At 41.0% G+C, this 12264-nt stretch overlaps 1 protein-coding gene across 1 annotated transcript in view; it reads left to right on the top strand.

Annotated features, from left to right (window-relative positions):
- TTN (titin) overlaps nucleotides 1-12264 on the top strand; it is a 283199-nt gene that overhangs the window by 242767 nt on the left and 28168 nt on the right. Inside the window, 9 exon segments of the mRNA XM_015561820.1 lie at nucleotides 1-6496; nucleotides 7065-7361; nucleotides 7469-8056; nucleotides 8150-8452; nucleotides 8572-8868; nucleotides 10586-10876; nucleotides 10987-11286; nucleotides 11557-11859; nucleotides 11956-12261. Of these exon segments, the coding sequence (XP_015417306.1) occupies nucleotides 1-6496; nucleotides 7065-7361; nucleotides 7469-8056; nucleotides 8150-8452; nucleotides 8572-8868; nucleotides 10586-10876; nucleotides 10987-11286; nucleotides 11557-11859; nucleotides 11956-12261 (9181 nt within the window).

Genomic DNA, 12264 nt, shown 5'->3' on the forward strand with positions numbered 1-12264 from the left:
ACCAGGAAAGGTAACCTCCTCCCACCAGGAAAGGTTACACTCACTGATGTGTCTCAGACCAGTGCATCACTTATGTGGGAGAAACCTGAACATGATGGTGGTAGCAGAATCCTGGGGTATGTTGTTGAAATGCAGCCCAAGGGAACTGAAAAATGGAGTGTTGTGGCTGAATCCAAAGTCTGTAATGCAGTTGTTACTGGTTTGAGTTCTGGACAAGAGTATCAGTTCCGTGTCAAGGCTTACAATGAGAAAGGAAAAAGTGATCCAAGAGTGCTTGGTGTTCCAGTCATAGCCAAGGACTTGACTATACAGCCTAGTCTTCAGTTGCCATTCAATACATATACTGTCCAAGCTGGAGAAGATCTTAAAATTGAAATTCCAGTTATTGGCCGACCAAGACCTAAAATTTCATGGATCAAAGATGGTGAGACTCTTAAACAGACAACAAGAGTAAATATTGAGGAAACAGCTACTTCAACTATTTTGCACATTAAAGAAAGTAACAAAGATGACTTTGGAAAATACACCATAACAGCAACAAACAGTGCAGGGGAGGCAACAGAAAATCTCAGCGTTATCGTCTTGGAAAAGCCTGGACCTCCAGTTGGACCTGTTCGGTTTGATGAAGTTAGTGCAGACTTTGTGGTCATATCTTGGGAACCTCCAGCCTATACTGGTGGCTGCCAAATAAGCAACTACATTGTAGAAAAGCGCGATACAACCACTACCACTTGGCAAATGGTATCAGCAACAGTTGCAAGAACAACAATTAAAATAAGCAAACTGAGAACAGGCACAGAATACCAGTTTAGAATTTTTGCTGAAAACAGGTATGGAAAAAGTACCCCTCTGGATTCTAAACCAGTTGTTGTACAATATCCATTTAAAGTCCCTGGACCACCTGGAACTCCTTTTGTGACATCCATCTCAAAAGATCAAATGCTTGTTCAGTGGCATGAGCCAGTTAATGATGGAGGTAGCAAAGTTATTGGCTACCATCTGGAACAGAAAGAAAAGAACAGCATTTTATGGATCAAATTAAATAAGAGTCCCATTCAAGATACCAAATTCAAAACAACTGGGCTTGATGAAGGCCTTGAGTATGAGTTCAAAGTTTCTGCTGAAAATATTGTTGGCATCGGTAAGCCTAGCAAAGTGTCCGAATGTTTTGTTGCCCGTGACCCATGTGACCCACCTGGTCGCCCTGAAGCCATTGTTATTACAAGAAACAGTGTCACACTAACATGGAAGAAACCTGCCTATGATGGTGGTAGCAAAATAACAGGTTACATTGTAGAGAAGAAAGACCTACCTGATGGCCGTTGGATGAAAGCCAGCTTTACCAATGTATTAGAAACTGAATTTACAGTGAGTGGACTTGTAGAAGACCAAAGATATGAATTTAGAGTAATTGCAAGAAATGCAGCTGGCAACTTTAGTGAACCATCTGAAAGCACGGGTGCCATTACTGCAAGAGATGAAATTGATGCACCAAATGCCTCATTGGATCCAAAATATAGAGATGTCATCATTGTTCACGCAGGAGAGACTTTTGTCCTTGAAGCTGATATCCGCGGCAAACCTATACCTGATATTGTTTGGTTAAAAGATGGAAAAGAGCTTGAAGAAACAGCGGCTAGGATGGAAATCAAATCTACTCTTCAGAAAACAACTCTCATTGTCAAAGACTGCATACGTACTGATGGAGGACAATACATTCTGAAACTGAGCAATGTAGGCGGTACAAAGTCTATACCAATCACTGTAAAGGTACGTGACAGGCCAGGGCCTCCTGAAGGGCCTCTCAAAGTTTCTGGGGTTACTGCTGAAAAATGTTACCTGGCATGGAACCCACCTTTACAAGACGGCGGTGCTAATATTTCACATTACATCATTGAAAAGAGAGAGACAAGCAGACTTTCCTGGACCCAGGTTTCAACTGAGGTACAGGCCCTTAACTACAAAGTCACCAAACTTCTTCCTGGTAATGAGTACATTTTCCGTGTCATGGCTGTTAATAAGTATGGCATTGGAGAGCCCTTGGAATCTGAGCCTGTCATAGCCTGTAATCCTTATAAACCACCAGGTCCTCCTTCACCACCTGAAGTCTCAGCAATCACCAAAGATTCTATGGTGGTAACATGGACACGCCCAGTGGATGACGGAGGTGCTGAAATTGAGGGTTATATTCTTGAAAAACGAGATAAGGAAGGCATCAGATGGATCAAGTGTAACAAGAAAACACTAACAGACCTCCGAATGAGGGTAACTGGCCTCACCGAAGGTCATTCCTATGAATTCAGAGTTGCAGCTGAAAATGCAGCTGGTGTGGGTGAACCTAGTGAGCCATCTGTTTTCTATCGTGCATGTGATGCTTTGTACCCACCAGGTCCACCAAGTAATCCAAAAGTGACAGACACTTCCAGGTCCTCTGTCTCCCTTGCATGGAATAAGCCAATTTACGATGGTGGTGCCCCTGTTAAGGGCTATGTTATTGAAGTCAAAGAAGCCACTGCCGATGAATGGACAACTTGCACTCCACCAACAGGATTACAAGGAAAGCAGTTCACAGTGACTGAGCTTAAAGAAAATACTGAATATAATTTCCGTATTTGTGCCATCAATTCTGAAGGTGTAGGTGAACCTGCAACTATACCTGGTTCAGTTGTTGCTCAAGATCGGCTAGAACCACCAGAAATAGAACTTGATGCTGATCTCAGAAAGGTGGTCATTCTCCGTGCAAGCACTACTTTACGCTTATTTGTCACTATCAAAGGTCGACCGGAACCTGAAGTTAAATGGGAAAAGGCTGATGCCATTCTCACTGAGAGGGCCCAGATTGAGGTGACCAGTTCATATACAATGTTGGTCATTGATAATGTTACCAGATTTGACAGTGGCCGGTATAATCTGACACTAGAAAATAACAGTGGCTCCAAAACAGCTTTTGTTAATGTCAGAGTTCTTGACTCACCAAGTGCCCCGGTGAATTTGACTGTAAGAGAAGTGAAGAAAGACTCGGTGACATTGTCTTGGGAACCACCACTTATTGATGGAGGAGCTAAGATTACAAACTACATCGTCGAAAAACGAGAAGCTACAAGGAAAGCATATGCTACCGTGACAAACAATTGCACTAAGAACACTTTTAAAATTGAAAATCTACAAGAAGGATGTTCTTACTACTTCCGAGTCTTGGCATCCAATGAATATGGGATTGGTTTGCCAGCTGAAACAACTGAATCCATCAAAGCTTCTGAAGCACCGCTCCCACCTGGAAGAGTAACTCTTGTTGATGTGACTCGTAACACAGCTACAATTAAGTGGGAAAAACCAGAAAGTGACGGTGGCAGCAAAATTACTGGTTATGTAGTTGAAATGCAGACTAAAGGGAGTGAGAAATGGAGCACTTGCACACAAGTTAAGACTCTAGAAGCAACTATATCTGGCCTAACTACAGGAGAAGAGTATGTCTTCAGGGTAGCTGCAGTTAATGAAAAAGGAAGAAGTGATTCAAGACAACTTGGAGTGCCAGTAATTGCAAGGGATATTGAAATAGAGCCTTCAGTTGAGCTTCCTTTCAATACTTTCAATGTAAAGGCTAGAGACCAACTTAAGATCGATATTCCATTCAAAGGAAGACCTCAAGCTACTATAAGCTGGAAAAAAGATGACCAGATTCTTAAGGAGACAACCAGAGTCAATGTTACTTCTTCAAAGACTGTAACATCACTGTCTATTAAGGAAGCTTCAAGGGAAGATGTTGGAACTTATGAATTATGTGTTTCAAACAGTGCTGGATCCATAACAGTTCCTATTACAGTAATTGTCCTTGACAAACCAGGACCTCCAGGACCTATACGTATTGATGAGGTTAGCTGTGACAATATAACTATTTCTTGGAGTCCTCCAGAATATGATGGTGGCTGCCAAATAAGCAACTATATTGTTGAAAAGAGAGAAACTACTTCCACAACATGGCATGTAGTTTCACAAACAGTTGTAAGAACATCCATTAAAATAGTGCGTCTGACAACAGGAAGTGAGTATCAGTTCCGTGTTTGTGCAGAAAACCGCTATGGAAAGAGCTCCTACAGTGAATCCTCAGCTGTTGTTGCAGAGTATCCATTCAGTCCCCCAGGACCTCCTGGTACGCCTAAAGTTGTGCATGCCACAAAATCTACCATGATGGTCAGCTGGCAAGTACCAGTTAATGATGGAGGAAGTCAAGTAATTGGGTATCACCTTGAATATAAAGAAAGAAGCAGCATTCTTTGGTCAAAAGCAAATAAAATTCTCATCCCCAATACTCAAATGAAAGTCTCTGGCCTTGATGAAGGACTGATGTATGAGTACCGTGTATATGCTGTGAATATTGCTGGAATCGGTAAATGCAGTAAAGCTTGTGAACCAGTTCCTGCACGAGATCCCTGTGACCCTCCTGGACAACCTGAAGTCACAAATATCACAAGAAAATCCGTGTCACTTAAATGGTCTAAACCACGTTATGATGGTGGCGCTAAGATCACAGGATACATTATTGAACGTAGAGAACTACCAGATGGCCGGTGGCTGAAGTGCAATTTTACTAACGTACAAGAAACATACTTTGAAGTCACTGAACTTACTGAAGATCAGCGTTATGAATTCCGGGTTTTTGCAAGGAATGCTGCTGACTCAGTTAGTGAACCCTCTGAATCCACTGGACCTATTACAGTTAAAGACGATGTTGAGGCTCCAAGAATTATGATGGATGTCAAGTTCCGAGATGTTATTGTTGTCAAAGCTGGAGAAGTCCTTAAGATAAATGCTGACATTGCAGGGCGACCGCTGCCAGTAGTTTCCTGGACCAAGGATGGTGTAGAAATTGAAGAACGAGCAAGAATAGAAATTGTCTCAACGGACTATAATACTTTGTTAACAGTGAAAGACTGTGTCAGACGAGACACTGGGCAGTATGTACTAACACTGAAGAATGTTGCAGGAACTCGGTCTATGGCAGTTAATTGCAAAGTACTTGATAAGCCCGGCCCACCAGCAGGACCGATTGAGATAAATGGCCTCACCTCTGAAAAATGCTCTCTTTCCTGGGGACCTCCTCAAGAAGATGGCGGTGCAAGTATCGACCATTACATTGTAGAAAAACGTGAAACAAGCCGCCTTGCATGGACAATTTGTGAAGGAGAGTTAAAGACAACATCCTGTAAAATAACCAAATTACTCAAAGGCAATGAATACATCTTTAGAGTAACAGGTGTTAATAAATATGGTGTTGGTGAGCCCCTAGAGAGTGTGGCTGTAAAGGCCCTAGACCCATTTACAGTCCCAAGTCCTCCCACATCTTTGGAAATTACATCTGTGACCAAAGAGTTCATGACACTTTGCTGGTCGAGACCTGAGAGTGATGGAGGCAGTGAGATCTCTGGATATATCATTGAAAGGCGAGAGAAAAGTGGTCTACGATGGGTGCGTGTAAACAAAAAACCAGTTTATGATTTGAGAGTGAAATCAACAGGACTCCGGGAAGGATGTGAATATGAGTATAGAGTTTTTGCAGAAAACGCTGCTGGCCTAAGCCTTCCAAGTGAAACCTCTCCCTTAATCCGGGCAGAAGATCCAGTGTTCTTACCATCTCCTCCATCCAAACCGAAAGTTGTAGACTCTGGCAAGACAAATATAACTATTAGCTGGGTTAAGCCTTTATTTGATGGTGGGGCCCCAATAACTGGATACACTGTGGAATACAAAACATCCGATGAAACTGACTGGACAGTTGCCATTCAGAGCTTAAGAGGCACCGAATATACAATAAATGGACTAACAACAGGAGCCGAATATATTTTCAGAGTAAGGTCTGTCAATAAGGTGGGTGCTAGTGATCCCAGTGATAGTTCTGATCCCCAGATAGCAAAAGAAAGAGAAGAAGAACCTGTATTTGATCTTGACAGTGAAATGAAGAAGACCTTGATTGTCAAGGCTGGTGCCTCGTTCACCATGACTGTGCCTTTCCGAGGAAGACCGGTACCCAATGTCTCGTGGAGTAAACCAGACACTGACCTCCGCATTCGAGCTTACATTGATTCCACAGACTCTCGTACCTCTCTTACTATCGAAAATGCCAACCGAAATGATTCTGGAAAATACACATTAACAATTCAGAATCATTTGAATGCTGTTTCACTGACCTTAGTTGTCAAAGTTTTAGATTCTCCTGGTCCTCCAGCCAATATTTCTGTACATGATGTCACCAAAGAATCTGCTGTGTTATCCTGGGATGTGCCTGAAAACGACGGTGGAGCACCAGTGAAGAATTACCACATAGAAAAACGTGAGGCCAGCAAGAAAGCGTGGGTCTCTGTAACCAACAATTGTAACCGCCTCTCCTACAAAGTTACCAACCTACAAGAAGGGGCGATCTACTACTTCAGAGTCTTTGGAGAAAATGAGTTTGGTGTTGGTGTACCAGCTGAAACACAGGAAGGAGTAAAAATAACAGGTATGCTTTACGAACAAAGAAAATCTGCAAATTCATATTAATTTTCCTAGAATAGTGTGAATCATTCTAATTACTATTTAATGTTAAATGTTTTTGGTTCACACCTCAAACAATTCATACTATGGCACAAAATGAAATCTCTAATAGAGAAAAATTTTATTGATAAAAATATAAGTAGGAAGTAATATAGCTAGAACTGGATAATGTATGTTAAATTTAAGTACAATTGAATTTGACTATGTATATAGCATAGGTGTGCAGAAATTACATGATGAAGTTTCTTACAAGATTGTTCATATTTTTCAATGTTATACTCATGATTAACCTATGGTAAATTTTAGCTTTAATCTGGTCAAATGACACTTAATTTGAATTTGAATGCTATGACATGTAATGAATGGCAAAAGCTCAGAAGCCAAACTGGTCATATAAAAAGTAAGAAAGGCTCTAATCAGAGTAGATATATGGCCTTCATTTAAAATTTTTTCTCTTGACAATGCAGGAAGAATATACATGGATTAAAATGTTATAATAATCTTCCCTTTCCTTTGATATTTTGCTTTCTTAGAAAAACCAAGCCCACCTGAAAAACTTGGAGTAACAAGTGTATCCAAAGATAGTGTTTCCCTGGCCTGGTTGAAGCCAGAACACGATGGTGGAAGCAGAATTGTACACTATCTTGTTGAAGCACTAGAAAAAGGACAGAAAAATTGGGTGAAATGTGCCGTGGTAAAGTCAACCCATCACGTTGTTTCTAGTCTGAGGGAAAACTCTGAATACTTTTTCCGGGTGTTTGCTGAAAACCAAGCTGGTTTGAGTGACCCGAGAGAGCTGCTTCTTCCTGTTCTTGTTAAGGAGCAACTAGGTATGTCTAGTTTTATGTAGAAGCAAAATTTGAAATTATGTGCATGGATCTGAGTTCATCGTTAGAAATGTGTTTTCATCTTCATCTGCCATACTCTTCTTTTTTAGAACCACCTGAAATTGATATGAAGAATTTCCCAAGTCAGACTGTGTATGTTAGAGCTGGTTCGAACCTTAAAGTTGACATTCCAATTTCTGGAAAACCACTGCCCAAAGTGACCTTATCAAGAGATGGTGTACCCCTGAAGGCAACCATGAGATTTAATACTGAAGTTACTGCTGAGAACCTAACCATTAATCTGAAAGAAAGCGTTGCTGCTGATGCTGGAAGATATGAGATCACAGCTGCCAACTCCAGTGGAACGACCAAAGCTTTTATTAACATCATTGTGCTAGACAGGCCTGGTCCCCCAACTGGCCCTATTGTTATTGGTGATATAACTGAAGAAAGTGTGACTCTCAAATGGGAGCCACCTAAGTATGATGGCGGAAGTAATGTCACCAATTACATTGTACTCAAGAGAGAGACAAGTACGGCAGTATGGACTGAAGTGTCTGCCACAGTTGCAAGAACCATGATTAAAGTCATGAAATTGACCAAAGGAGAAGAATACCAATTCCGCATCAAGGCAGAAAACCGCTTTGGAATCAGTGATCACATAGATTCAGCTTATGTGGTTGTCAAACTGCCCTACAGTAAGTTGTCAATTTTGGCAAAGATCCCAGGTTTTCGCTTACACAAATGTTTTAAATGTCTATATTAACTTACGGCATGTATCTCTTTTGTAGCAACACCTGGACCGCCATCTACACCATGGATCAATCATGTTACTCGAGAAAGCATCACCGTGGGCTGGCATGAACCAGTGTCCAATGGAGGCAATGCAGTTATAGGCTATCACCTGGAAATGAAAGACAGAAACAGTATTTTATGGCAAAAAGTCAACAAAATGGTCATCCGCACAACTCACTTCAAAGTCACAACGATCAGTGCTGGACTTATTTATGAATTCAGGGTGTATGCGGAAAACGCTGCTGGTATTGGGAAACCAAGCCACCCGTCTGAGCCAGTCCTAGCCATAGATGCCTGTGGTATGTTATTTGATAAGAAAGATGCTTCTGATAACTAAAACTGCTAATCTTGTTTCTGCGAAGCAAAATAATGTTGGCATAGTGCTTGCTGCTGATCTGCTTTCTCTTGTTTACCACAGAACCACCAAGAAATGTCCGTATCACTGATATTTCAAAGAATTCTGTCAACCTTTCATGGCAACCACCAGCTTTCGATGGAGGAAGCAAGATTACAGGCTATATTGTTGAAAGACGAGATCTTCCGGAGGGCAGGTGGACCAAAGCCAGCTTCACCAATGTCATTGAGACTCAATTCACTGTGTCTGGCTTGACTCAGAATTCGCAGTATGAATTCCGTGTCTTTGCTAGAAATGCTGTTGGTTCCATCAGCAATCCGTCCGAGGTGGTGGGCCCCGTTACCTGCATTGATACTTATGGTAAGCATTTTCACCACTTTGAATCCCAACAGCAGTTAACTCAATAGTTACCCTTAATCCATTTGGTTTTAACCTATAGAATAACTTTTAGTATACACTTTAGTTTGATTTTTAAAAGACATTAGCTGGCAGTCTTAGGAAGAACCAGCTGGGAGTCTAAGGAAAATTCCTTAAGCTCCCCAGGCCTCTTGACTTAATTGTAAAACAAGAGATTTGGACTACAGAATATCTAAAGGCCTTTTCAGCTTCAACCTTTTATGATTCTTTGGCTCTATGAGTTGGTGCTTTCACTCTTCTTTTTTAAAACATCAGACTCAATTATTAAGACCATGGCTGAGTACCCAGAAAATACTCTTCTTAAATAAGTGAAAAACTAAACAGAGGTGTTCACGGTAGTATTAGCAGCAGCTAATATTTGGGTACCTTCCATGAATGCTCCCCCTTAGTTCTAACAGCCCTAAGATTAGCCCAATTTACAGGAAAAAAAACTGAGGTTTCAAGTGCTTATGTAACTTCTCCAGAATCAAACAGCTCATTAGTGACAGAGTGGGAATTCAAACAAACTCCTGAACTCTCTGTACATTGTTGTCAGTCCAAAATATACATACTTGACCATTCTGGAAAATAAGTAGTATGTTCAATTCAACAGTGGTTTAAAACTGAAAATTTCATTAGAGTTAGGCATCCTGTGATAGTTTTTCTAAGTTTCCCATTTTCAAAGAGGAGCCTCTATAGTGTCCACTCTCATCCTCACGCTGAGAATCCCAGAGCTGCTCTTTATGAATCAGGCTTTGTGGACACTGAGTCAGTACTTGTGAGACCAGGAAGCAGGTCAGATTTAGTTCTATTTCTCTAAAGTTCTGTCTATGGCCATACCACCCTGAACATGTCCAAACTCATCTGATGTCAGAAGCTAAGCAGGGTCGGGCCTGGTTAGTATTGCCCTAGCTTGTGTGATTCAGTTGTTTGGAATGTCCTCCTGTACACCAAAAGGTTGTAGGTTAGCTTCCTGGTCAGGGCACATACCCTTGTTTCAGGTTCAATCCCTGACGAGGGCACAGAAGGCAAGGTAACCAATTGATCCAATCGATGTTTCTCTCTCACATCAATATTTCTCTCTCTCTCTCCCTCTGCTCCCTCCCTCCCACGTCCCTCCTGTCTCTAAAATCAATTTAAAAAGAAATAAAGGTGGATGGAAAAATTCTAAGAAGCATAGCAGAAAACCTATCCAGTGGAGCATGTAGCTCTTTGAGTAGAGAATTCAGACTTCAAGGGTCTGACATGAACCACCCACACCAATAAACTGAAAAGGGAAAATAAAAAGGATAGGAGGTGGTTAAAGAAAGAGAAAGGAGAACCTAGCATGAAAGAAAATGGATAATGCTTATTCTTCAATGATGTTCTCCCTAGCATATCTCATTTCAACACTGAAATCAAACACCTAATAGATTTTTAAATATATTTCGAAGGCATTTAAGTCCCTGTGCAATTAATGCAGTGTCATTGGGGTACAGAACTTCCTCTCAATCTTTCTTACCCACTTGGGATAGAAGAGCAGCTTGTAACATTTGAATGTTTAAAATAATGGCTAAATAGGATTAGAACTACTATATGTGTCCATATATTTTTAAATAAAGGCCAATGGCTCACTTTAAAGTTATTACATTTATTTCATCTTTTTGACCTTTTAAATATTTACCATCTGTTTTTCCTGCAGGTGGACCTGTAATTGATTTACCTCTAGAATATACAGAAGTTGTCAAATACAGAGCAGGTACATCTGTGAAGCTCAGAGCTGGCATTTCTGGCAAACCTGAGCCTACAATTGAGTGGTATAAAGATGATAAAGAATTACAAACCAATGCACTGGTGTGTGTCGAAAATACCACTGACCTTGCGTCTATACTCATCAAAGATGCAAGTCGCCTTAATAGTGGAAGCTATGAATTAAAACTCAGGAATGAAAAAATGGGCGCACAGTCAGCCACCATCAGAGTACAGATCCTTGGTAGGTACTGAGTAAAGGCCAACATCATATTTTGTTGGCCTAAAACTTAGTAATTTTAAGTAATAGCCTTTTAAAATGACTAACGTACTGTTTTGTTCTTCCATTGACAGACAAACCAGGACCACCAGGTGGACCAATTGAATTTAAGACTGTCACTGCTGAAAAGATGACGCTTCTCTGGCGGCCTCCAGAGGATGACGGTGGTGCCAAAATCACTCACTACATCGTGGAAAAGCGTGAAACAAGCCGCGTTGTGTGGTCTATGGTGTCTGAAAATCTAGAAGAGTGCATCATTACAACCACCAAAATTATCAAAGGAAATGAGTACATCTTCCGGGTTCGAGCCGTGAACAAATACGGAATTGGTGATCCACTGGAATCTGATCCAGTGGTAGCAAAGAATGCATTTGGTGAGACATGATTTCATTAGAAAACTGAAATCCAATACTTAAAAGTATTCTAAAACTAAATATAAGCTATTCTGCTGGCTTGTAAATGCTTTCTTAGAATGACTTTGATTTTCTTTTGTATTATATCTCTTCTCATAATCATCCTCTTCACAGGGTGGAAAATATAACAAATGAAGCTAATATTCTTGGATAAGATTTGAAGATTGAAAGGGTAGAATTTGTCATTAATGTCAATCCCTTGAGCTCATTTTCCTTTTCCTTTCTAAATAGTTACACCAGGGCCTCCAAGCATACCAGAGGTGACAAAGATAACCAAGAATGCAATGACTGTTGTCTGGAACAGACCAGTTGCAGATGGCGGGAATGAAATAATTGGCTATTTCCTTGAGAAACGAGACAAGAAGAGTCTAGGATGGTTTAAAGTCCTAAAGGAGACTATCCGTGACACCAGACAGAAAGTGACAGGACTCACGGAAAACAGTGACTATCAATACCGAGTTTGTGCTGTGAACGCTGCTGGACAGGGTCCATTTTCGGAACCATCTGACTTCTACAAAGCTGCTGATCCTATCGGTAAGTGCTCATAAATGCAGCATCGTCACCCATGTCTTTTTTGATGTCACTGAATTGTACATGATTATGTAACTACTATGTGAATGGCCATTCCAGATCCTCCAGGCCCACCGGCTAAGATAAGAATTTCAGATACAACTAAATCATCCATTACTCTTGCCTGGAGTAAACCTGTCTATGATGGGGGCAGTGCTGTTACTGGCTATGTTGTCGAGATGAGACAAGGAGAGGAAGAGGAATGGACTATTGTCTCTACCAAAGAAGAAGTCAGAACTACAGAATATGTGGTATCTAACCTGAAACCTGGAGTCAATTACTACTTCCAGGTGTCTGCTGTAAACTGTGCTGGGCAAGGAGAACCTATAGTAATGACTGAACCTGCACAAGCTAAAGATATACTTGGTA

Source organism: Myotis davidii, unplaced genomic scaffold, assembly GCF_000327345.1.
Source record: "Myotis davidii unplaced genomic scaffold, ASM32734v1 scaffold370, whole genome shotgun sequence".
Classification (NCBI taxonomy): domain Eukaryota; kingdom Metazoa; phylum Chordata; class Mammalia; order Chiroptera; family Vespertilionidae; genus Myotis; species Myotis davidii.